The 25,984-nt window shown below is 34.1% G+C and overlaps 3 protein-coding genes across 7 annotated transcripts in view; all 3 read left to right on the top strand.

Moving 5' to 3' along the window:
- The window catches only part of LOC133879392 (putative disease resistance protein At3g14460), a 154,108-nt gene that overhangs the window by 72,081 nt on the left and 56,043 nt on the right, over positions 1-25,984 (top strand). For 2 of the 4 annotated variants that reach the window (XM_062317957.1, XM_062317958.1), the window contains exon 3: positions 2,918-3,087. The gene's annotated coding sequence lies outside the window, so the exon portion shown is untranslated. Of the gene's footprint in view, positions 1-2,917; positions 3,088-6,326; positions 6,760-25,984 lie in introns of those variants that run through there. The other 2 variants (XM_062317952.1, XM_062317954.1) reach the window with 1 other exon arrangement.
- Positions 7,619-9,540, top strand: LOC133879289 (putative disease resistance RPP13-like protein 1). The gene is made up of 2 exons (XM_062317819.1): positions 7,619-9,395; positions 9,485-9,540. The coding sequence occupies exons 1-2, from the start codon at positions 7,619-7,621 to the stop codon at positions 9,538-9,540; spliced, it is 1,833 nt and encodes a 610-aa protein (XP_062173803.1).
- Positions 9,542-13,255, top strand: LOC133879400 (putative disease resistance protein At3g14460). Of its 2 annotated transcripts, XM_062317966.1 has the most exons (6): positions 9,542-10,829; positions 11,034-11,160; positions 11,568-11,941; positions 12,050-12,184; positions 12,684-12,815; positions 13,073-13,255. In XM_062317966.1, the coding sequence occupies exons 1-2, from the start codon at positions 9,584-9,586 to the stop codon at positions 11,045-11,047; spliced, it is 1,260 nt and encodes a 419-aa protein (XP_062173950.1). In that variant the 5' UTR covers positions 9,542-9,583; the 3' UTR covers positions 11,048-11,160; positions 11,568-11,941; positions 12,050-12,184; positions 12,684-12,815; positions 13,073-13,255. The 2 variants fall into 2 exon arrangements, with proteins under 2 accessions (XP_062173950.1, XP_062173949.1); XM_062317965.1 differs by lacking the exon at positions 12,050-12,184.

Genomic DNA, 25,984 nt, shown 5'->3' on the forward strand with positions numbered 1-25,984 from the left:
GTTTTCGTTTAATAATTTTGTTTTGATTTGAAGTCATTCAAAAAGATAAAAGAAGAATTAAAAGCCCAAAAGATTTCAAATCAGTTGGGTTCCAAGTGGTGTTTTGCCTTTTGGACAGGTCATCCGGAATGATATACAAACTCTACTCGTTGCAGATGGTCAACTACTACTCATTTTTTTGCATCTTCTTCTCAACTGCTGTCATTCTCTTCCAATAGGCCTTGTTGATTGTGAATCCATTATCCTAATAGCACTTTCCATAACCATCTCTTTTATGCAGCTCCACTGAGAGCTCTGAAATGCTGTATATACGTTTTGTTGGGGCGTCCTTTTGCTTTGGTGGCAAACTCCTCTAGTGAAGGTGTTCCAGCTGGTGGTTCAGAGGTATATTCATTGATCAGCGTCTCTTCATACTTTTATGATCAATTTGTGTGATCATTTTTCCCTCTTGGTCAGAAGAAATATGTTTATGCGCTTGGTCAGAAAATTGGCAAAATTGACTGATACACCTTTCTTAAGCTCTGGTGATAACTTTACTGCCCATGGTTCAGAAGAATTGCAACAAGAACCAGATGGATTTGAGCAGTGTGCTGACCCAGGATTTGATGATTGTGTCCAATGTGCTTTAATTGATGGCTGATGCTTTAGTTATTACTCATATTGATGGTGTATCTTGTGGGAGAGCACGTGTGTTGATAGTCTAAGATGTGCCGCTCTCCTTACCTACAGGTAGTTAAAATATTCATCTTGAAGAACTGCATCTTTTACTTTCATAAACGTATGAATCTGTGTAAAAGGATTAGGTATAGATGATGCTAGTCTTTGTTATGAACTCATTGTTCACAATGTATTTTTGAAGGGCTCTTTCATTACATCGGTCGTTTTCACTTTCAGGTTGTTTTTGCTATAATGAACAATGATCTCTTAGCATTGTAAACACCTTGCCCCTTGAAATACTGAAAAGAAAATCTCGCTCCTCTCTTAGTGTAAGTTTATATTGCTGATGAAAAAACGTTTTCTTTTTGATATTGCATTTCCTTATTTAGAATCTATAGTAGGTGACATTTCAATAAGTTTTTCTTTATTAGATCCAAACAAAAATAAATTTTGTTGCTGAATTTTTATCCCCATTTCATACTTATTTTATTATGATCTCCATGCATGACCAGCCTCCATGGGTCCATTCCCTTGCATCTGCTTGCAAGATTTTCTGGAGAGATTGCTTCTTTTTACAGCATATTTTGACCAGAATATCTGTACATTCTTTTGATATTATTATAAGAAACCAACAACACGCCTTGTGAAACTATATAAACACTAAGTTTTTGTTTCTGAATATATTGTGAGGTTATGACTTTTTGACATGATCTTGGCCTTTGTACTGTTGCCCGAAAAGTCAGACAAGCCAAATCAAACCTGTTTGTTCCTTTACTCTGCAATGATCTCTATCTCTATAGTAGTTGTTATAACAAAAGTTTCATGCATGTATTGATCATGAAGTTACCGCATTTACTATAATCTATTATGCCTTTTCTTTTTAATCACCATCAATGAACAGTTTGCATAGAGGGAGGAATGGAATTTGCTCTATGACATACTTAATTGCTTCATCATGTAGACTTTTACCCACTTCCACCCCACTCATTCTACTCGCTGGTATACTCAGAACTTGGTTAAAGAAGAAAAACAAGATGGAAGCAATTCAGTCTTGGGTCTCAGAGCACAAGCTGACCAGCATTGGCCAGTAATAATCCTCTTTCTCAATTAATATGTTCCTGTTTTTTACTAGTAGCTAATATAGGGGCGCTTTGGGCATCAGGAATTGGGGCATCACTCGCTTATTCACGTACAAGATCTCCCCTGAAGCCAAGCCTTAGGCTTATTCATGCATGGTAACTTCCATCTCTTCAAAGGCCTGAACTTCTTGAGCTATTCATCTAAAAAAACAGAGTGAGTTTGTGTGTGAGATACTAAAATGCGTATACTTCTTGTGGCTAGGATGCACGCGCAAGCCTTGACATTGGTGGTGCTCTCTGGCGCAGCCGCCTACCATTGCTACGGGAAGCGTACAGCGGAGCAAGGAGAGAGTCCTTCTTCAAAGTGATCAGAGAGAGATCTTAGACATGTATATTCTCTGACCAGGTCCAGAAGGCAAAACTTTTGGAGTTTGATTAGGATTTGATGGAAAAGACTATTGTTCTTGCCTTTGTGTTTGGTACTGTGTTATAGGATTCATCTAGTACTCTTAATTTTTACTTGGTGTTTGGTATATAGAGCTTCGTATTAACTCTAGAATATGTTTATTTTTGTACCGTATTTATCTACTGCCCAAGTGTTACATGAATCAATTAGCTTCACACCCTTAGAGCTAGAAGTAGTTCACTTATAAATATTCTGAATCAAACTTCATTTTCCTAGCATCTGCATATTATTTGTAAAGCTTTTTTTTAGCTTGTCATTTGATAAATTTCTAGCATTTAACATGTTAATGCTGTTTGATTATCAAATTCTAACCATAATTTTGCACAGATCTTATTTTTAAGATTTTACATGTCACTAACTATAAATAATATTGTTAGATATAAGTTTGATGACTTTTTTTCCCTCTTTCTCTTATATCCAAAATTTCCCACTCAAACCTATTGCAAGGCCCTTTATTCTCGGAACCCCTCCTACGCTGAAATATAAAAAGCTATCATATATTGTTAAAGTGGCTTTTATTTAATTGGGATTCACCCCATTATTTTACTTTTCTATTTTGTGAAAATGATGTTCTTGTTTGTGCTAAATATGCCACAGTTTACTAAGAACCTGTCACCATAATATTGACAAGACTGTTTTATGGTAACATTGTGCTTGTTTGTGCTATTATTATTCAGTGTGCTATTTTTGCTCATAAGATTTGCGGCTTTACTAGGCTTTGGACAATGGCATTTCAGAATGCTCTTCAAATCATTGCCGTTACTTGGATGGCCAGCTTTCTCCATTTGGTTGGAGATGAAAATTTGTAGTTCATGGATTACAATAAAGATCTCGAGGAAAGAATGTCGGCTTCATACTCACTATTGAGTCTCTTGAAGAGTTGAGGTGTGAAATCTTTCACCAATTCACCCTCTGTGAAAGTATTTTTCTAAAGAATGACAATTGTATATGAAAACTCTTTTTAAAAATGTCGCTCTTCTATGACATTGGATTTACAAAAAGTGAGTTCTGCATCAGAAACCTTAGCCAAGCTCTTTTCTCTTCACTAGAAAGACAGCTGAGTACAATTTTTTTTGGGCCGCTTTAAAAGCAAAAATTTGTTTATGATTCTTCCCCAATGGGCTTAAAAATCAATATTTTGAATTCTGATGAGCTGAGTACTTACTTCTTCTTTTTTCCTTCAACCTTACCAATTTTTCCTTTCTTTTTTCCAACAGAACGTGTTTCGATGCTCTCATCTGGTATCTATTTTGGAAAATGAATCATGAATTTTGAGGAAGAAGCGAAAGGAAAAAAAAAAAAAAAAAGGCACCAGGAATCGAACGTCCAACCTGATGCATTATAGGAATACTGTGCACTTAAAAAGAAACCGATTTCACTTGTTTTCTCCGTGTGTTTTGATGACCGTAGATAAAAACATGAAATCTGTTTTCGAAAACAGGTTCAAGTTGTTCTTTGATTTCGTGTTTTAGCTGTTTTCGTTTTCATCCATTTCGTGTTTGAAAACAGCTAGCCAAACGCACTGCTATAGTGACAAAACCGGTTTTGCTTGTTTTGGAAACAGAAACCTATTTCCAAAACAAGCAACCAAACAGGCTCAGAGTTGCTCGGAAATCTCCATAATGTCTCCCTGGTAACATGGACAACAAATGAGTAGCTGCTTCAATATTAACAAGCAGTCGGAGGCAAAACTCAGATAATATGTTCTAGTTGTTTTTACTTGTTTCTGTCTGGTCAGTAAAGCGAATGATGAAGACAATGCTCAATGTGAGATTGAATTAAAGACGGCACATATTCCTTATATATAGTATCCGAGTTCTGGATTGACAACTTTTTTACATGAGTGGATATCTTCTTGGAGCGATGATCCTTTCTTTGATGTGCAAAGGCATTCTTCTCAAGAGATTGTTGCTGCAAGAACAAGAGAGCACGGGTACTATAGTGGAAGAGAGAAAAATAGAAAGACAGTCTCTGTTCAGGATGGAACGCAGGTTTCGGACCATAGGACAGGCCAACCGCCATCTTGTCCTAGCAAAAGAAAAATTTGTATTCTTGTTATTTGTAATAATCTCTATCGTGTGATATTGAGATTTGGGTGTATTGGAGATTTGGGTTTTGAGTAAATTTCCTCTCAAATATTTTTGTACTACTTCTTCATAGTGAATTTTTTTCAAGATTACCTCATCCAGTGGACGTGCCTCACATTGAGAAAACCACTTAAATCTTGGTATCTTTTGTGATTATTTATTTTTTTACTTTCTTATTTTTCACTTCTCACATGTGTTGAGAAATATAATAAATTTCCGAACACTTCATAATAGCTTGACTGGCTTTCACTAGAATGCTATTTTTGGAAGTTGTGGTGGAGATATTTCTCAGGACATTAAGGGATTATCGCTGATTGTTTTTCATTGAGTACTACTGTACTAGTAGTATTAACAAGTAGTTTCCTTTTTCTTAAATTAAACAATTCCTAGATGGTTTCAATTTTGACGGTTGAAATTGTATTAATGAGGTGCTTCAAGCTGTTTTCCATTGTCATCATCTAGTATCATTTTTGGGGGGCCATTGAATTATGCCGCCCTTTGTGATTTTATGGTTAATAGACTTAATACGAAAGCAAAGGTTTCTTGAAAAGGCATGGGGCCATTAGATATGATATGACGCCTAGGAGCATCATTGGAATCCATGTTTATTACGATAAAAATAAGTTTTTCTTTAAATTGAGTCGGAAGAATATTAAACTGATATACGTGCTTCTTTAAAAACAGATATAAGTTTAATTAGGGCCAAGTATCATCTAATGCAGTGGCATAAATGGGAATTTTCATCCTTTGTCACCACCAACGTCAGAAAGTCGGAATAACCACGGACTTTTTTCCAATTGTGGTTGTGACTTTTCCTAAAAATGTGCCCTCAACCTATGGTTTTGACTTGAGTTCAGTGATTGTGGGAGTTTAAGGTCATGTTAAATTTCTTTCAAATTAAGTTGGATGACATTTGATAAACAGAATTAGAAAACTTTCCTCCCATTTCTATCCAAATCTTTAGCATTTGCATAAAAAAAGGATTGTTCAAAAAATGCATTGTTTCTTGAAGGAGAGTGTGTGCAATAAAAAACTTTAAGGGGTAGTTCAATTAGCTAAAGACCATATCTAATAAAGTGAAAATAATTAGTTGGAATCTTCCCTTTCTCAACACTTTGAGTCCAATTACTTTTATATATAAATAAAGGGAAAACTTCACTTACCATCCATCATCTTTCATCACTTTTTGCAATCATACTCTTAAATTTTAAAAATTGTCAATTTAGTGTATCCATTTTTCAATTTTTTTAATTCCATTCATGTGTTAGGATTTTTCGTTAAATCTCCTGTAAAAATTTTCAAAATACCACTGTCTTTCCTCTCAACCAGCCGGCTACGTTCTTTGCTATTAAGACAAGCCTCAATTAATCTAGCTAAGTTGCATCATCGCTGCTAATGTGATATTGTACCTATGATTGGCTTATGTGCTCTGCTTTTTTCTCCGTTTCTTATGTGCCAATTAAGGTTGCTGGGGTTGCATCCCCATATTCCGGTGGTTGTTGTGATCTTTTCCCCTTTTCAAGTGATTTTATTTACAAGGTTTCTTCTCTTTCACCAACTAGGTATTTCATAATACACTCGAGGAAGGCACTGCTCAATGGCATTAGCCCAGCTGAAAATCGAAGAATTGCTCCCTTCAAGTAGGTACTTAGTTGTATTACTTTTTTTGTAAGACAAATTACAAGACAACTAAATGCGACAGCCAAAAAGTATTCTTCTTTTGTGGTCTTCCCTTGAATCAAGATTGCTTATTCTTAAAATTTGTAGATTATTTACTTCTAGACATCTGTGCATCAAAGATCCATATGCTGCTATTCATGATTTCTCTTATACGGATATACACTAGTATTCATTCATTTGTATAGCTCATAATATTTCATTTTATTATGTAGATATGAGTTTTTTTATGGTATCTTACATGACTTTCCAGACTTAAGATTTTCAGTGAATGGAGGCATAACTAATACATTTTATTGGTTTGTGTCTCTTTGTGCTCTAGTGATCAATTTGTTTGATCATTTTTACCTCTTTGTCCAGGTTTATACGCACAACTTATACAAGTTTGTCAATCTCTAGAGTTAACTTTGCTATTGTGGATACTGCTGATTGTTCAGAACAATTGCAACAAGAACCAGATGGGTTTGAGGAATGTGTTGACACAGCATTTGATCATGTCCAAATTCCAATGTACTTTAATTGTTGGAGATTACAAAGGGACAGTTACACATGGAATATCTGCAAAGAAAGTGGCAGATGCCTAATTTCTGCGCAGAATAATTTTTACCAACAAGTACAATTGCAGGGGATATGGTCTCTGGAGACTCTGCTCATAGAAAAGTGTTTTATGTCTTTTGGGGCTTGTATTTTCTATTGCTGTCTACAATTAGGCATGTATAATCATATCTAGGAATCAGTGAAATCTCATTGTATGGATATTGAAATGAGGTCAACAAACATCATCTAAGAGATCTGGATTTTGTTTATTTATTATACTGGATAATTTAATAAACTTGATAAGTAGAGAAATTCAATTTCCATCAAATCTTTCTAAGATGGATGACTTTTCTAGTTATTTCAGCAATTTTTATGGGGAAAACCCTATTATCTAAGAGAGATGAGTTTTTATGACCTTTTTTTTTCCTCTTTCTCTTCTAGCCAAAATTTCCCACTCCTGTTATTACTTAACCTGTTGCAAACTTGCCCTTTATTCCAATTTCTCTTGCACTGAAAAATGTAGAGCCCATCATATATGCTGAAGTTGTTCCTGTTTGTGCTTTACTTTGCCCTAGCCCCTAGGCCACCAACAGCCTATCATCACAAGAGTTCTCAATGAGACATCAGAAACGTGCGTGCAAATTCAGCGGAGAAGTAAAGAAGGGGCAGATTCCTTCTGGTATCTAATGCTTGGAATAAAAGGCATCATATTTTCTTTTGTTTTTAGAAAAGTACACGTACATTGATTCAATCACATGGTGCATGCATGTGATGGTCACCACAATTGGCCACATTAATCAATCCACGGACGGAATTCAAAGCTATGATCGATCACTTTCACTATCTAAATAGAAAGAAAGAGATTTCGGCGTATCATATTCAAAAGCAAGATCGAAGATGCTTATTAGGTGGTCTGCCGACACAATTAATATTGTCTCTCATAGTTACAAAATCAAAAAGATTTCTTATTAATTATGTGACGTACTCCACAAGGCCGTTTCCTATATATTAGCTACTTCAATTCTTTGGTGTACTTACGTAAAAAAGACTTCTCATTTTGCTCTGCTCTTTGAAATCGGCTTCCTTCGTTTCCTTGGATTTACAAACAAGATAACATGGCTGAGGTTGTAGGCATGTTTCTGTCTCCCTTCCTCCAAGTGTTTTTTGAAAGAATGGCATCTCGCGAGTTTGATGGCTTGTTTCGGGGACGAAAGCTCAATGACAGACTCCTAAACAAGTTGAAGATAGCATTGTCGTCCGTGGATGCAGTGGTGGAAGACGCAGAGGACAAGCAATTTACAGATACTAGTGTGAAAAAGTGGCTCGATGAGATGAAAGATGTTATCTATTATGCAGAGGACATCTTGGACGAGATTGATACAAAAGACCTGCAACTCAAGCTGGATTCTGAATTTGGAACCATTGCAAGTAAGGTACGACACTCCATCACTGCTTCTCTTTTTGTCAATAAGATAGAAGGAGAGATAAAAGATGCAGTTGACAAATTAGAAGACCTAGCAAACCAAAAAGGGGCCTTAGGTCTGAAACCAGGTACTGTTGGAAGGAATCCATCAGAAAGACCGCCCACGACTTCTTTGATTGATGAATCTCGTATTTTTGGTAGGCATGACGATAAGAATGCAATAATTAAATCGCTGCTTTCAGATAATGGAAGTGGCAACGAGATGGAAGTGATTGCCATCATTGGCATGGGCGGAATTGGCAAAACCACCCTTGCTCAGCTTGTTTTCAATGATGACAGGCTGAAGGGGCATTTCGACCATAAGGCATGGGTTTGTGTTTCGGACCCATTTGACGTGTTTCAGGTAACGAAAACAATTGTTGAGAAATTAGGAATCAAAAAAACCAAAGATAAGGATCTAGATCAACTTCAAAGTCTACTCAAAGACGAGTTAATGAAGAAGAAATTTTTACTTGTTTTAGATGATGTTTGGAATAGAAAGCGGGCTGATTGGGAACTCCTAAGCAAACCCTTTAACTCTGGGGCACAAAGAAGTAGGATCATCGTAACAACACGTGATGAGGAGGTTGCATTAGTCATGTTCGCTAGTGAAACTCATCGTATAAATAAGTTATCCAAAGAAGATTGTTGGTCTCTATTTTTAAAATATGCATTCCATGATGGCAACTCTGATGCATATCCAGAACTAGAAGCAATAGGAAGACAAATTGTAGAAAAGTGCAAAGGCTTACCTTTAGCAATCAAGGCCATTGGGGCTCTCTTATGGTCTAAATTAGGTGTTGATGAATGGGATAAGGTATTGAGAAGTGAATTATGGGATTTGCCAATTGAGGAGACTGACATTCTTCCTGCTCTAAGATTAAGTTATAAATATCTTTCACCACATCTAAAGCGATGCTTTGCATATTGCTCCATATTTCCAAAGGACTATAAATTCGAAAAAGATGCATTAGTCTTATTATGGATGGCAGAAGGTTTTTTGCCGCAACCCAAAAACAAAACAATGGAAGAAGTTGGTGATGATTATTTCTTTGCTCTTGTATCAAGATCATTATTCCAACGATCCAATGACGAGAAATATACAATGCATGAGAAATATGTAATGCATGATATTGTCAGCGATTTGGCAAAGTTTATATCTAAAAAATTCATCTTTAGCCCTGAAGATGTCTGTTCTCATGAAATTCCAAGCAAGAGTACTCGCCATTTCTCATATTCTTGCAAAAATATTGATATTAAGAAGTTTGCGGCCTTTCACGAGGATAAGAGGTTGCACACTGTCCTAGAATTAAATCCGGACCGTATTTTGATCCTGTCCGAAAAACAATTTTTATTACCAATGATAAAAACCCTACGAGTGCTCATTATATCTCACCATGCAAACATAACTAAGTTGCCATATTCAATCGGTAAACTTAGACATCTGCGTTATTTGAACATTTCTTGCACTTGGATTGAAAGGTTACCTGATTCCATATGTAAGCTGTGCAATTTGCAGATATTGAATTTATCCTCTTGTTGGAATCTTGTTGCCTTGCCAAAAGATATGCATAAACTCATTAATTTACGTCATCTTGATATTAGTGGAACTAACAACATGAAGGAGATGCCAAGATATCTGGGTAGACTAAAATGTCTTCAGACATTAACTAAATTTATCGTCGGCAAACATAGCGGATTTGGCATTGAAGAGCTGGGGAAGCTTACAAATCTTCGGGACGGAACACTTTCTATTTTGAACCTGCAAAATGTTGGATCTCCTATGGATGCTAAGGATGCAAAGTACTTGAGGGATAGGAAGTACCTTAAGGAGTTGGTGTTGGAGTGGAAAGTTGATGATACTCATGCTTTAGAAAGTCATTTGATTGTACTTGAAAGTCTTCAACCCCATTCAAACTTGAGAAGCCTCTTTATCAATGGTTATGGTGGTAAAAGTTTTCCAGACTGGGTAGGGCATCATTCATTCTCTAATATAACATCTCTTCATCTAAACAACTGTAAATTTTGTTGTAGCTTGCCACCACTTGGGCAACTACCCTCTCTGCAAGACCTATCTATTGTTGGGTTGAATGGAGTTGTTACAGTAGGTCATGAGTTTTATGGCATTGGATCTTCTTCAATGCAGCCATTTGGAGCCTTGAAAGTTATAAGCTTCAAGAATATGTTGAACTGGGAGGAATGGGTTTCTTTCGACCCCGGAAACGAATGTGAAGCTTTTCCTAGTCTTAGAAATCTTATAATTCATGACTGCCCTAATTTTGGAAGTTTTCTGAAAGAAGGATTGTTTGCCCCCAACCTTGAAGAGTTCCAGATCACGAAATGTAGGAGTCTTCAGTCACTACCTGACAAGATGCACATACTTCTTCCCTCTCTTGAGGAATTGCATATGGAAGATTGTCCAGAAGTTGAGTCGTTTCCTGAAGGGGGCTTGCCTTCCAATGTGAATACAATTTCCATATCCAATTGTGATAAACTCTTTGCAAGGCGATTGAGATGGGATTTGCAAAACCTCCCGTCCGTTAGAAGATTCCAAGTCGTTGGCCAATCTGAAGACGTGGAGTCATTTCCAGATGAGGGGTTGTTGCCTGCGACTCTTTCCTATCTTCACATCGAAGGCTTTCCAAATTTGAAGTCTTTGGATAAGAAGGGGCTTCAACACCTTACTGCTCTTGAAGAATTGAAGATCTGGAATTGCCCTAAGCTCCAATGCATGCCAGAAGACGGGCTACCTCCCTCCCTTACTACTCTAAATATCTCCTCTTGTCCTTTGTTGGAGAAAGAGTGGGATAGGAAAACAGAAGAATGGCGCAAGATTGCTCACGTCCGACATAAATGGGTTAATGGTACTTTCTCTCTTCAACTAGCTAATTTCACGATGGAATAGAATGCTTTGCTCAATTGTTTATTCTTTCATTCTTTTCGTTTAATAATTTTGTTTTAATTTGAAGTAATTTGTCTAATTTAATCCTTCAAAAACCAAAAATGAATTAAAAGCCCAGAAGGTTCCAAATCGGTTGGATTCTAAGTGATGCTTGCCTTTGGAGCAGGTCGTCTAGAATGAAATACAAACTCCACTTGTGTGCTCATGGATTCAGTTGCAGATGGTCAAGGGCTTCTACTCACTTCTTCTCAACGGGTGCTCCTTCTTCATCTTTGTCGGATGGGGTTAAAAGGGTAACTGATGCTTTTTGACACAATGCCCAATTCGATTAGCATTCTACAATCTCAATCTTGATTCTGCCATTTCGTGCTTATTGTTCTACCATTAATTCCTTCTTTCTTTTTCTTTATTTTACGGTGCTTGCTTTTATTGCATGCAACTTATTTCCTGTTATTGAATGGTCTAGAAAGTTTGTTCTTTGGCCTTTGATTATTTGGTCCAGAAGTAGTTTTCCATTATGTGGCGTTTATTTTTCATTCAGATTCTCGCTTCATAAAGAATAAAAAAAACTAGTCTCACATTTATGGTCTAGAAAGCCGCCTCCACCAAGGCCACTCCTATAATTTTTTTGTTGTCAATTCTATTTCCTGTGAAATTCAGTATTTTAATAGCTCTTTTTATAACCATCTCGCCTGTGCAGCTCCATTGAGAGCTACAAAATGGTGCAATCTCATGCTTGGTGTCTTTTTGCTTTGATGGCAAGCTCCTCTGCTGCAAGTGTTTCAGTTGGTGGTTCAAAGGAATATTCATTGATCAGCGTCTCTTTGTGCTCTTATGATCAAATTGTGCGATCATTTTGCCCTCTGTATCCAGGTTTATGTGCACAACTTATTTATTGAAGACGATTTGGTCAGTCAATTGGGAAAAATGGATGATACAATGGGGCTGTTGCATAGTGCATATCTGCAAATAAAATGGGGTTGATGCTTTAGTTACTGCTCACGTTGGAGGTGCATCCTTATGGAAGAACATATTGGACCAATAATTTAGGATGAGCCTTCATCTCACCTAAAGGTAGTTCACATATTCAGATTTTACTCTAATGAACATTTGAATCTGTGTGAAGAAATCAGAGAAAAAGATGTTATTCTATCTTGTGAATTAATTGTTATCAAAATACAGGACTTTCTCATCATGATTCATGCATATGGGTTATTATCACTTTCAAGTTGTTTCTGCGGTGGTGAAAAATGATCTTGAGCATTGCAAATGCTAGGACCTTGAAATTCTGGAAAGATACTCTCTCTTTTTCGTACCGTGAGTATCATACACCAATACAAGGCTTTTTTCTTTTCTAAATTTGTTGAGATTTTCATTAAATGCGGATGAAAACAATTTTCATGCAGAATTTCCCCCCCATTTGATATTTATTCCATTATGATTTTGAACCTTTAAAATTTATTCTATAACATGTTTATTTTGTGTTAGATATAATATGACCTGTTTTCATTTTCTTATGATTTTGAACCTTTAAAATTCATTCTACAACATGTTTATTTTGTGTTAGATATAATATGACCTGTTTTCCCGTCTTTATCTTCTAGCCAAAATTCTCTGCTCCTCCTGTTACCATTTCACCTGTTGTGATACCCTTTATGCCAAACAACTAATTTCTCTTGAACTGAAAAATGCAGAGCTATCATATATTAAAAATTTGGCTTCTGCACTAATTGGTTTTCACCCTATGTGTTACAATTATTATTCACTTTGTTGTTTTATGCTAATGTTGTTCCTGTATGTACTTACTTTGCCCCAGCCCACCAACAAACTATCATCACAAGAGTTTTCAATCAGACATCAGAAGACCGGAAGGTTCACATGCAAATTCAGCGAAGAAGTGAAACTGAAGATAATTCAATGGTGATTTAAGTAGTGTTCTTCAATCCAGGTACAATTCTTTATATTACATAAACTTACTTTAGGTTGCAGAACTCAAGGTCATAAGTCCCAGTTGTTTTCTTTTGTTTCTGCCTCGTTTAGGTACTTTTTTTGAAGAAAAGATCAACTTTCATTAATCAAGAGTGAAGGGTACAAATTCAACCACCATAAAGGTGTATACCTAAATTGAGCCAACAACTGACTCAGACTATTACAGACAGAATGCTACAAATAAAACTTAGCCAACCAAAATGATGCCTCGTTTAGGTACTTAGAGCTGGCAAGTGGGATAGTGCAACTTCTGGCTACGTATGATTTTCCTGGAATAAAGAGCTTTTACTTGAATGGTTATCTTCTTTTGACAATGATCCTAATTTCTTCAATCTTCACTGTACACAAGATTGACTTCTCTAGATATTGGCTACAGGAATTTGGTTCTCAACTACAGCTTGACTGGCTTTCAATTTAAATGCTATTTTTGGAAGCTGTTAGAGACGGAAATAGTTCTCAGGACATTGACTAACTATTGCCAATTGTTTTCTCATTTAATACTTGATACTATTGAGACTCTCTCTCGTACTCGAAGTTTCTAGATTGTCATCTCTCTTTTTTCAAAGGCAATGTTCATGAAATTTCTCCTCCTTTCTAACATTCTTTCACTTGAACTTTATTACACATAAATTTCTTTATGGTATTAAGACTTCAATAATAACCATAACTTTATTTATTCTAATTTATTCATTAAATGCTCTCACACATAGATTCCTAAATATTACTACACAAAAGTTATACAAGGTGATAAAACCATTATATAATGAGTCACACATCATCCCTAATTTACTAGCAATTACATTATGAATGAACTTCCGGGTCCAACTTTAAGTAGTGCATGCACTTCTTTTTCTAGAATATTGCCATCTCTCTTTTTTCATATGTAATTTTTATTAAATTTCTTTCTTTCATCCATTCACATTTGGCTCTTCCTTTGGGCATAAATTAACTTATTGACGATAAACGTATATGTATTTATATACTTTAAAATTATTATTTGCATATGCATATATAGATAATAAATTTTGCTAGTCATATTTGCATATGTAGACAATTAATATCTTTATGCATGTGCACCTTTACCAGAAATGATTCAATTTCTGTAAAGAAATGAGTATTTTAATTTAAACATTTATTGAATGGTATCTTGATAAATTATCACTTCTTTTCGGAACAGGACCCTCACTATTTCTCCGCTCCATGGAAGCATCATCCAAAAAGTTCTTTTGAACTTGAAAGTTATTTTCAGTGCATGATTGCCTCTTTGCCTTACACGTGGATGGTTCAAAGCTTCTAGACTGAAGAGACCTCATGGTGGAGCCCTTTCCTTGGGCTAGCGTTATTAGATTGACTGCACCAATTACGAGGGCCGGTGGTTTGACCATCTCATTTTCACAAACATCACCACCCGGAATCCTTCACTTTTGGTTCTTTTGTTTTATTTAAAAATAAAAAATGTAAAGTCATTTGTTTATAGGAATCATACTTGGACACAAAATTCAAATCTACTAGTTGAATAGATAGCCATGTGACCGTTGTCGAGAGGGAGTTGTTACACTTACATCCAACCTTTTACACCCAAATCCCTACACCCTGACGTGACATTTCACATCAAGTTTTTTTTTTTTCGTTTTGTTTTTCCCTTCCTTGTCTCCACATCAAATTTTTTTTTTTTTTTCCACCTTATCTCCTTTCTCCGCCTCCTCCCTCCATCTTCCCTCTCCCTCCCACCTCCGGTCGACCACCCATTCTAGCCCTTTCCCAGCCAGAACGGCCGGATTCTGGCCCTTCCCCGGTCAGAACGGCCGGAATCCAGCCATTCTAGTCTGGGAAGGGCCGGATCCAGGCCAGTCGGCCAAGATCCCCAGCCGTTCTGGCGGGGAAAGGGCTGGATCCTGGCCGGGATCCGGCCGAGAAAGGGCCAGATCCCAACCAGCCGGCCAGGATCCAGCCGTTCTGGCTGGGAAAGGGCCGAATCCCATTGAGCAGGCCGGCATTCTTCGTCTCCGGCACGCTCTCCATCTCCGTCTCCGTTTTCATTTGCCAACCGGAAGAGAGAGAGAGAGAGAGAGAGAGAGAGAGAGAGAGAGTTTCCATTTAAAAAAAAAGAAAGAAATATGATGTGAAATTTTCACGTCAAAGTGTGAGGATTTAGGAGGAGTGGGATGGGGGTGAGATTTCGGTGTACAAGGTAGCATTTCCCTAAGGGAAATGCTACCTTGTACACCGAAATCTCACCCCATCCCACTCCTCCTAAGTGGCCAACTTTTTTAATCTTATTTTATTGCTTGAAAAAAAAAAACCAAAAAAGTTGTAAAAACCAAAAAAGTTATTAAAGCAATTAAATAAGATTAAAAAAGCTGGCCACGTAGGAGGAGTGGGATGGGGGTGAGATTTCGGTGTACAAGGTAGCATTTCCCTTTCCCTTAAATGTAATTGTAGCATTTTTCTTGTCGGGATGGTCGGAGGTATTTGTCTTCTTTCTTTTAATTCTTGCCTACTTTTATGGGAAAATAGTTATTAATTAGCTTTTCCAAAACTCATTTCAAGGGCAGAATCTCATGCGCATGTCTCAGCCTCTAGCCTCTAGCCTCAGCCTCCGAGGCATTGAAAATGGAGTAGAGATAATTGATGACTATTAACGTGATGAATAAAGGTAAAAATTAAGAAAAATGTTGGGTATCAAATATTTTATCTAGAAATAAATATATTAAAATAATGTAAAGTTTATTTATTAAAAATATTTAAAATAATTAATAAAAAAATATTACAGGTAATAAACTTCACATTATTTTAGTATACATTTCTTAATAAAAAAATTGATATTTCTAGCATTTCTCAAAAATTAAAACATGCAACGATATTTGAAGCATTATATATATATATATATAAGATTTGATTCTTGTACAACACTAATACAACAACTGCACAACAACTCCTCACATGAGGATGGGCCTCAGTGTGTGGGACCTACCCTCATGTAATGGTTGTTGTGCAGTTGTTGTATTGGTGTTGTAAATCTAACATTTTCCATATATATATATATATCCATCAAAAGGTTTAATTTTTGCAGAAGAACCTTAGCAACATCAAGAATTTGTGCATCCATTGTATTCAACCTTTAAAATTGTTGGAATTTTATTTTCATGGTGCAAAAGTTATCGTTGATACAAAATAATATTAATTGAAAAATTAACAATTAAATAAATTGAATATAAGAAATTAAAATTAAAGTAATGAAATATCCCACAATGCTATAGAATTACGTAAGAGCATTGTTCTTAAATGTTGATTCGTGTCTCTCGGAGTTTATAACTCAGTGCGATCAGATTTATTGACACGCAATATTTCAAAATTAGACTATAGCATTTATACCTTCGTTAATGATGCATTTTTAGAATTAGACTATAAAATTACACGAAGACTAATAGAACAACCCGTTTCATTTCTTGTAGAATGATAATTTCAGATTTTTTTAAAGCAATAGAAGAAATAAAAGTAGTGTACATAAAAATTATTTCTGTCAGGTGCTCTTTTTGATGCCTTTTTATAGAAGTGAAAGTTTAGCTTAATTAGCAGGAAAAAAAAAAAAAAGACTAACGTTTTTCTTTTAATAGGATCTAATAATATCCAAAAGAAGAGAAATAATTTTATGGCCAAATGGTTAGAACATTCCTAATAACTTCACCAACATAGTTAACTATGTTAACGAGTCTATGACTAAAACTGTCATAAACGTAGAACTTGTTAAAACTGTTTTTTTTTTTTTTTTTTTCATAAAACTCATGAAAATATGTATTAATGTCAAACGGTAAAACGATTAAATAAGGCTGGAAAAGAAATAATTCTATACAGAGTGAACACCATAAATGGAAAACTTGATTCCAAAGCAGAGTGTTTATTTTCATTTATAATGCTATACAGAGTGACACCAATTCTTCTGTTTGGTGAGACATACACCAATCATTAATCTTTCTTGTTCTTGATCCGCCCTGCATCAGAGGGTCACCAGGGAACAATAGGCTGGACAGGGAAGTTTCGTATCAAGTGACATAGAAATAGGAGCAATATTTAACAGAATATATTTAAGGAAGAGGCGCGAATATATTCCTGCAAGCTTACAGCAACAACTTATAAAAGTAATAGCGGTAAACCTGGGTTAGGTTGCATCAGGGGTGGAACTTCTGTTTCTCATTTCTTTAATGGATCATATAAAAGTAATGGTAAACCTGCCACAGAAAGACAATATACACATAAATCGATGATTTGATCCAATCAAATATCTATATATGTTCACACATGCACACAAAATCCAAAGCTCACAAATTAGTGACCACCTGCCCGCCAGTAGTAGAGCAGAGAGCCATGTGAGCATTGCTAGTTACATTGGTTTCTTTCTTTTAGTTCTTATTACATGTTATTTGGACCTTTCACGAACCTGAGGGGTTGTGAACCGTCCAAAAATTAATTATCGATGGCAATGAAAGTTAGAATTTAAAATTTGTATATTTATATTATTTTATTTTATTTTATTTTAAAAAAAATGTGCTAATGTTACTTTCATATACATACATGTACCAATTTTAAATTATCATCCATAAAAAGGATGCTATTCTCTTTTTTCCCAACAGTGACGCGTCTAATAATTGTGTTTAAGAAGATAATAATAATTAATGAGGCCCATTATTTGCGAAAGATTCCACATGTATCAGGTAAGTGTCAAGACGCTTTGGTTGTTTTGTCCGATTTTCAGTTGCTTTATAGTATTTATTGCTTTTTAGTTATTTTAAAGTTATTTTTATGAGATAATTTGATGAAAATATACAAAAATACAGTCTAATAATCTTATTACTATAATTAAAAAAAATTTGTGAATAAACAATACTCACTAATATTAATAGTGAACAGTACTTTTCACTCGCTAAATCAATCAACTTTATTTTTTAGTACTTGAATTTTAATTTGCATCACAGATGGTATATCAGTTTTGAAAAAAGACCGAATTGATACCTTAGTCAAGTTTAATGTCCCATATTTAACGGTCTGTCACGTGTCAACCATCGGGCTTGATATGTGGCACAATATAAAAAAATAAAAACATATAAAATAAAAATCTTTAAAATTAATAAAAAAAAATTGAAAAAAAGAAACAAATAAGGGGGTGGCTCTCAATTTTTTTTTTTCCTGCTTTGGGGTTCGGCCACCCCAGACCGGCCAAGCAGGTGGCTTCTTGGCCAAAATGGGGTGGCCGGCCACCCCTTCTTTGTTTCTTTTTCCAATTTTTCAATTTTTTTTTAATTTTTAAAGATTTTAATTTTTTTTTATTTTTATATTGTGCCGCGTGTCAACTCTTGAAGGTTGACACGTGGCAGATCATTAAATATTGGACGAAAAACTTGACCGAGGTACTAATTCGGTCTTTTCCCAAAATTGAGGTACAATCTGTGACGCAAATTAAAACTCATGTACCAAAAAATAAAGTTTTCAAAAATCAAGTACCAATAAAATATTTAACCCTAAATATAAAGAGGAATACGATGCTCTCCAGTGTCTCCACTATTATTATATGAGGATATATTTGCTATATATATATATATAAAAAAAAAAAAAAAAATAGAGAGTCATGTTTCATGTACACCATTTATATACACTTTGTATAACAATGTTAATGTAGAAATGATTTTCATTTTTTTTTAATTGTTTGTTAATTGCTATTTCATTTTTACATCAGCATTGTTGTACAAAATATGTACAAATGTTATGCATGAAACATTATTGATAATTAGATATTGATTGTCCTTTCCTTTTTGTGGTGGAAACAATTTATAGTCGGGCGTCTAGCATGCTCTAAATGGATGTTTAATGAAAGTAGTGATTATAGATGTCTAATTATATATTATATATAGGTGTCAGGTACAAAAATTTCTTATAAATTAGGTTGCAAGGAAAAGAGTAATGTTATACACACTTTTACTTTTTCATTTATTTTCATATTTTTTTTAGGTGATTTCTAAAATTACTATTAAATTTGGGAGTGTAAATGTTGTGACAATAATAATTTTAGAGATCCCAATGCGCAAAAAATAACATAATAGAAAATAAATCAATCACACAAGACATCAAGATTTAAGTGGTTTGGCTTAACAAGCCAACACCCACTAACAAAGACGACTCAGAGGAAATTCACTATCAAAATGGACTTATAAATTCAAGTCAAATACAACAGGAAAAATTAGTATGGAAAAGTGGAAGTGTGTGTAGCATTACTCATAGAAAAAATATATTAATTCAATTTCTAAAAGTATCATGTATCATTTAGCATGCGTGAAGTATATATATATATATATATATATATATATATATATATATATATATATATATTATTACTTTAAGAAATGTGTGCTTCACACATACTCAATAGACACATGACACATTTAAAGAGCGTATTGGAGGAATTCATACTACTTAGTTTGTAAAAAATTTATATCTAAACGAATATGCTTCTCAATCATATTTTTGGAAGTTGCTAGTGGAGATACTCCTTGGAACATTGATAGTAGGGATAGCAATTTGTGTTTGAATCTAGCTTGGGTTTGAATCATAATATAGATGTGGCTAGTGCTTTTCTTTGGGTCGTTACAAAACATTTGTGCTATTACCAAAAAATGACTAGTCAATTTGAAATTTTTCTAAAATCCATTATAAAGCTCAGTTTCACGTAGTAACTAGGCAATGTAAGACTTAGCACCCATGAGTATTTTTATAAACCACTCACTTTATGTAAACTATTTATCTCTTCTTAATATGGGACTAAGGTGTTACATTCTCTCTTTGCAATTCTCTTTCTCTCTATTTTTCTTTCATTTTATGGCTTTCTCATGGTGCGAGATGTTGTAGCGGAAGGATGGATTTGGTCTTTGCTTATAGAAACTGATAATATAATTAATAAAGAGGTGAAGGAAAGAGGGAAAATACAGAGATTAAAGTAGTTTGGCCTATAACCTACATTCACGCATTAAAGCCTTATTGGTTACATCTTTCATTGATATTTAATTTGAGTACAAGACTCTATTTATAGAGTTTTACATGTAATTTGAATAATTTCAAATACAAAGATATCTCTTGAATTAGAGTTAGTAAATCTCTTAATCTACGATAATTAAATCATCAAAATCTCTTGATTTATGGATACAATTAAATAATTATCACAAATGATTTATATTCTTTAACATTGCTCTCATTTTTTTAAGCCATTTAAGATTATGATGTGACCAACAGTCTTGAATCAAATCCAAATCCAAATTCTTCAACACGAGCAGTTGGATTGGCTTTTTCTTCTAAAACTTAAGGAATGTCACAAAGCTTGACTTTCTTATTTTCCTCATTACCGACCTCATGGTCTACAACCTTACTTTGCTCATCATTTTCGCATTTTGGAACTTCAGAATAAACTTTTAAAAGTAAACCATTAATAAAAGGAAATAGAACAGGCACTTGAAAAAGAATGAGTGCCTTAAATATTTTTATCAATCTCTATTGGTGATTTGAAGACTCCTTGCCGATGGCCCAATTCCTCTGTCTGGTTTCGGTTGCAGCTTTATCTGTGCTGTGTATTTTCACGTGGGCGTGGGCCTCTGCACTCCCCATTAGTACTGGTCTGAAAATATATCTGTTGTTGAGCTGTGCGCTTGTCCCTTTTTCTAAATTGTCATCTCTCTTCTTTCGAAAGGCAATTATGCCCATGTGATCCTCCACATGCATGATGATAATTGATTCAATAGGGTCAGAATTTGTCTCCTTTCTTTTAATGATAATTGATCCTCCACCCACCCGGGCCACCTTCATTTCCTTTGCATTCTTCAAACATTGCCGAAGAAGAGACACGTGGGTAGGGCCGTGTGGGTCCATTACATATTTTGCCTTTTCAATTTCCATGAGCACGCATGCAGCCTGGAGGAGTACTCCTTTGCCCGTTGGCTGTTTCCTATGGCTATATACATCTTCATACATGCCCATTTGGTAAGATCTTTTTATTGCTATCGTTGAAATTCACTTTTTCAGAGCAATAGATTTATGCTTAATTTAAGAATGCATGTATTTTGTATGGGTTGGTTGCCTCTTGATATTATTTTAGAAAAGACATAAACTCATTATGGCTCATAATGAAAGATTTAATTGGCATAGATTAGGTCTCGTAATTTTTTCCTTCGCATTAATGGAAGAAGGTTTTTCACGTAAAAATTTTGTCTAGCTAATTGTGAGTTGCTTGATAATTATTTTTCATTGCATTGTAGGTGGGTGAGTTTATTTAAGTGCAAGTTTACCTATTTAATTTATACAAATTAAGAGGCATGCATTAATTGTGGTTTGTGTTTGCAATTGGTGTTCACCCCAACACTTTCAGTATCTAATTCTTAGAAAGTTATAATAAAGACTTTTTACTTAAATGGTTATCCTCTTGTGACCATGATCCTTTCTTCATTGTACACAAGATTGGATTTTCTAGATATCAACTGCAACATGCAGGTATTTGGTTCTCCATAATAGCTTTATTGGCGGTCAATTAATTGATAATTTTGAAACCTGCCAGTCTGTCAGATGAGAGAGATCTCGGGACATTGATAAACTATTGTTTTTTTTTTTTTTTTTTCTAATTAATAAGGCAGGAAGGACAACCAGTGTAATTATCTCTTTTGAACGTGACCATCGAGGTTCCTACCCGCTATGGTATGTTCGGTTTGAGCCATAACTACTGATTTGAATGGCGAGTTTGTCACCATAGTTCCACCAAAGTTCAAATTGATAAAACCTCTTCTTAGAAGCATCTAATTTGCAAACTACTACTACAAGCGATTTTTCATTTAATACTTGCTCAAGTGAGAAATGGTGTTTTTCTTTTCTTTCTTTTAATTTGAAGGAAAAAAAAAAAAAAAATCATCTGGGACTTGTATCAACGCACTATTTAGGGTATTGTATCATGTGCAATATATTTTAGTTGGGCTATTTATTTGATAAAATGGACGGTCAGATAATTACAAATTTTTTTTTTTTTAAAAAAAAAAGAACAAAAATGAGTGACCTGAATGATTGTATTATATCATGTGCAATATATTTTATTTGGGTTATTTATTTGATAAAATGGACAGCTAGATAATCATAATTTTCTTTTTCTTTTTCTTTGTTTTTTTTTTTTACAAAAAAGAACAAAAATGAGTGACTTGAATGATTGTTGGGTGGCAGAACACCTTTGCCACAGGATAATTAATACATTATTTGACGAAGACTTTGACGTTTCACTTGCACGATACTAGAGACACTTTCTTTGGGTTCTTCTTCCATGAAATACATAACACAAAATATCAATATTGCTGATAACGACTTTTCACGTCCACTTGCACAATTTCCTTAGCATGAATTTACGATCACCTTACTCCATTCTAGACGTTGTTATGTTCATTTATAGTGATATTAACTTAACTAACATAAATATAAGATGACTAATAAGACTTTAAGGTTCAACATTTTCTGGTACCTACGCAGAAAATAGGAAAACGGTAATAATTTATTTAACATGTTCCAATTTATAAGAAATAAATTTTATGAATTTCATAATTTATTTAACATGTGGGTGGAGTTTATACCGATGAGTAAAGAAATGCTATTCAAAACGATCTTATAAGTCAGAAATGTGGTTTCGGCCACCTCTAAGCCAATGGAATGAGGGTGGTTGAACCACGCCCATACCCGATGGTGGTTTTGGCCACCCCGTGGGCCATCAAGGTGGCAAACTACTTCAATTCCAGCCAAATGTAGGTGGTTGACCACCCTCAAATGACTTATGAGGTGGCTTCGACCACCCCCAAACTTATATATATATATATATATATATATTAATTTCTTTAAAAAAATTGTTTTTTAAAAATATTTTGAAAAAGTTTGCACTTAAAATTTCACGTGCAATACACATGAGTTTATTTGTGACAAAGAGGACGGACTTAAGATAACGGATTGGCAACATTAAAAAATTTTAAAATTTGATTGGGGTATGTTGAAAGTAAAATTGAAAAAAAATGAAACATTTGAGAGTAAACTGTAATTTTTCCCTTAAATGATACAGAGCTATTTGGTAAGTAAGTGTGAAATAGAATATTTATTTGAATAGAAGTAATTGATGTAATATAAAATTGGTGAATGTTTTATGGAAAAGTGAAAAAAATTTTGTTTTGTAGTGAGTTTTTTTATTTGAATAATAATAAGAAATTATTGATGTGATGTAAAAAGTGTAAAAAAAAAAAAAATTAGAATGCTTTTTATTTGATTTTTTTTTGAAAGAAAGTGAAAAAGAAATTAGAAATTTAACAATTATTGCGAAACAGCTCCTACAACTTTAACATATACATGGTTAAATCAGTAAAATTCAAATGAAGGCCACTTTATTTTATGAAATGAAAGGGATTACCAGCTGGTTGACTCCAAGTCAATTTTCAAGTTTTCTTTGTGAAATAATGGTGTGGAAAAATCAGTTTCAATTTGATTCAATCACATGCTGTGGAGTCCACCACACTTGGCCGAATTCGTTCTACCAATGGAATCCAAAACTCACTAATTAATAACCACACAGGAGTCAAGACTAGAGCTTTTTATGGGGTGTGGTCCTTATTCTTAGGTAGGTGTTTCTACTTTCTAGGTCCTACGTTAGGGATCCTCATTTACAACTTTTTCTTAATTATTTCTCCTATAAAGGAATAAAAAATCAATTCAAATTTCTCAAATAATTCATTATTGAAATAAAGTCAGAATATATCATATATTTATGTGGAGAGGCAGTGTAGTCTTTCAAAAATTAATAAAACCCGACTCATAACAGCAAGCAATATTCATCTACTAACTAGGCTCAATCCTAACCTCAATCTTTCTTCAATTCATCTTAATCAATGGACATAAACCAAAATTAACATCATCACAATAAGGAATAAGTTTGAAAAACATATTCAATATATATATTCACTTCAACGAAAAATCATAAAATTGGAGTGTCTAATAATAAGTTTGCATCTAAAATCGTACAAAATAGAAAACTTGTTTTTTTTTTTCATAATATGACATAACATACACATTAATTGCTGTAAAGTTTAATTTCAATCAAAAAAAATTTTCTTTATCACGTAAAAAAAATGTGATACAAATCCATACACGTAAGCCTTTATTGTTTTTTATTAAAGTAAACAATAAAGGCTTACGTGTATGTGTAAATAAAAATATTTAATGATCATAAACCTGTCTTTAAGCTTCTATTTGCATCTTTCTTTAGTTTTAGCTAAGAAGAGACCGATAAGACTACGTACATTGTCTACTTATGGGGAAAATATGGTAATTAAGTGAGATAGGCTAGAAAAGATGATCAAATCCAAACATATAGACAACTATGTTAAATATATATATATATCTATAAGAAAAATACGTCAAAACTAATGCCAAAAAAAAAAAAAAAATCCTATATAATATTATAACCAGATAATTACTTAATTGAACGTAATATAGAAATTCCCGGTGGATTATAGAATATGAAAATAATCAATCACATTTTATATATATTTCATATTTTTTTAATTAAGAATGGCAAAATTGACCGTAATAATTAAAAAATACATACGAAATTTCTCTTCTTTGTATTTTTCTAATGTTGTTTCAGATATTAATGTGATATTATATATATCCTTCTTTCAGGGTTTAAATACTTTCAAAGTGTTTCAATTCGTAATGCCTATGGCACATGTTTTAGTAAAATGAGTCGTGCTCTACCAATTATATATGTTTATAGTAACATTCTCACGAACTCTTCCATCCTCTCTTTCTTGCGGATCCAGAATGACAAAGACCCACTTATGTAACCCTTTTCTCAAAAACAAAGAAAAAAGAAAAACCGCCATAATTAAACGACGTCACTGAGTTTTGCAGCTAGTTTGTTCAGAAGCTGCAGAGTCTGCCGCATTAATAACCCTAAACTTGTTTGTTGCCTCGTTGTCAGCCTGCTGCCAAGTCCCGGGAGAAAACTAGAGAGAAACAACTCGATTGAATTTTTGAAGGAAAGGAAAAGATGGAGAAAAAGGTTAATATTACAACTAAAGACACATGCAGGAAAAGAAAAGGCTGCGTACCTAGATAAATTCACTTTCTAGAAATGATCATGCGCTCCCAATGCCTCAAGGATGCTATCAAGTATCAACCCACCTGCATGCCAACAATTTATGAAGAAACATCTTCAATTGATCCACTAGAACAATCCCCAAATTTTACTCAAGCAACTTAACTAAGCATGAAAAAGTACTGTGAGAATAACTCATTACGGGCATAACAAATTTTAACCATCAAAAGAAAGTTTTGATTAAAATGTCCATGCTTAAACATAAATAATAGCTCATTAAATCTACCACCCAATTACATAGAAAACCACGCTTAACTAGAAGAGGTTGCATCAAATTCCTAGCTGCATCAATCTCACTGTCTCTAGGTGTTGAAGCACTTACACGGTCAGATACGAATAACGTTTAAAAACTGCATTCGCTCACATACCTTCAACTCATCATCATGACCTACAAAGTTTTTTTTTTTTTTTTTTAATTAATTAATTAATTTTTTTTAAAGATATATTTGCATTTTTATAAATTTGACAAGGTATAGGGGACTTCTCTTTATTAGTTGTTTGAATTAATAAAAAAAACTATAACAATACGATTGATTAAAAGGGGTTGATAGCCATTTGAGGTAACGAAAAAATAAAATAAAATAACAGAGGCTTATACGTTGAACATCCACTTTAATTTTGATTACCATGTTGTGATGGTTCAATGGCCTCAAGAAAATCTCTAAGTGGTTGGGCACGTACTACTACAAAGGTAAGAGTTCGACTCCCAAAATAGAAATATTTAATTCTAGTAATTAGTAGGGAAAACTTTACTTATAGCCTCCGATCTTTCATTATTTTTGAAAAAATGTATTCAAATTTTAAAAAGTATTAATTTAGAGTATTCATCTTTCAATTTTCAGTTAGAATTTTTCATTAAATCTTATCAAAATTTCCAAAATACCCATTTTTTTAGGAAAAAAATTGTTAGGGTTTAGGTGTTG

This window comes from Alnus glutinosa, chromosome 10, assembly GCF_958979055.1.
Source record: "Alnus glutinosa chromosome 10, dhAlnGlut1.1, whole genome shotgun sequence".
In the NCBI taxonomy this organism is placed as follows: domain Eukaryota; kingdom Viridiplantae; phylum Streptophyta; class Magnoliopsida; order Fagales; family Betulaceae; genus Alnus; species Alnus glutinosa.

Bases quoted from the DNA above. Each gene is read 5' to 3' on its own strand.
- LOC133879289 (XM_062317819.1), top strand. From the start codon at position 7,619: ATGGCTGAGGTTGTAGGCATGTTTCTGTCTCCCTTCCTCCAAGTGTTT. The intron at 9,396-9,484 runs GTAAACTTAGAC...TGCAATTTGCAG, and splicing joins TAAGTTGCCATATTCAATCG to ATATTGAATTTATCCTCTTG.
- LOC133879400 (XM_062317966.1), top strand. From the start codon at position 9,584: ATGAAGGAGATGCCAAGATATCTGGGTAGACTAAAATGTCTTCAGACA.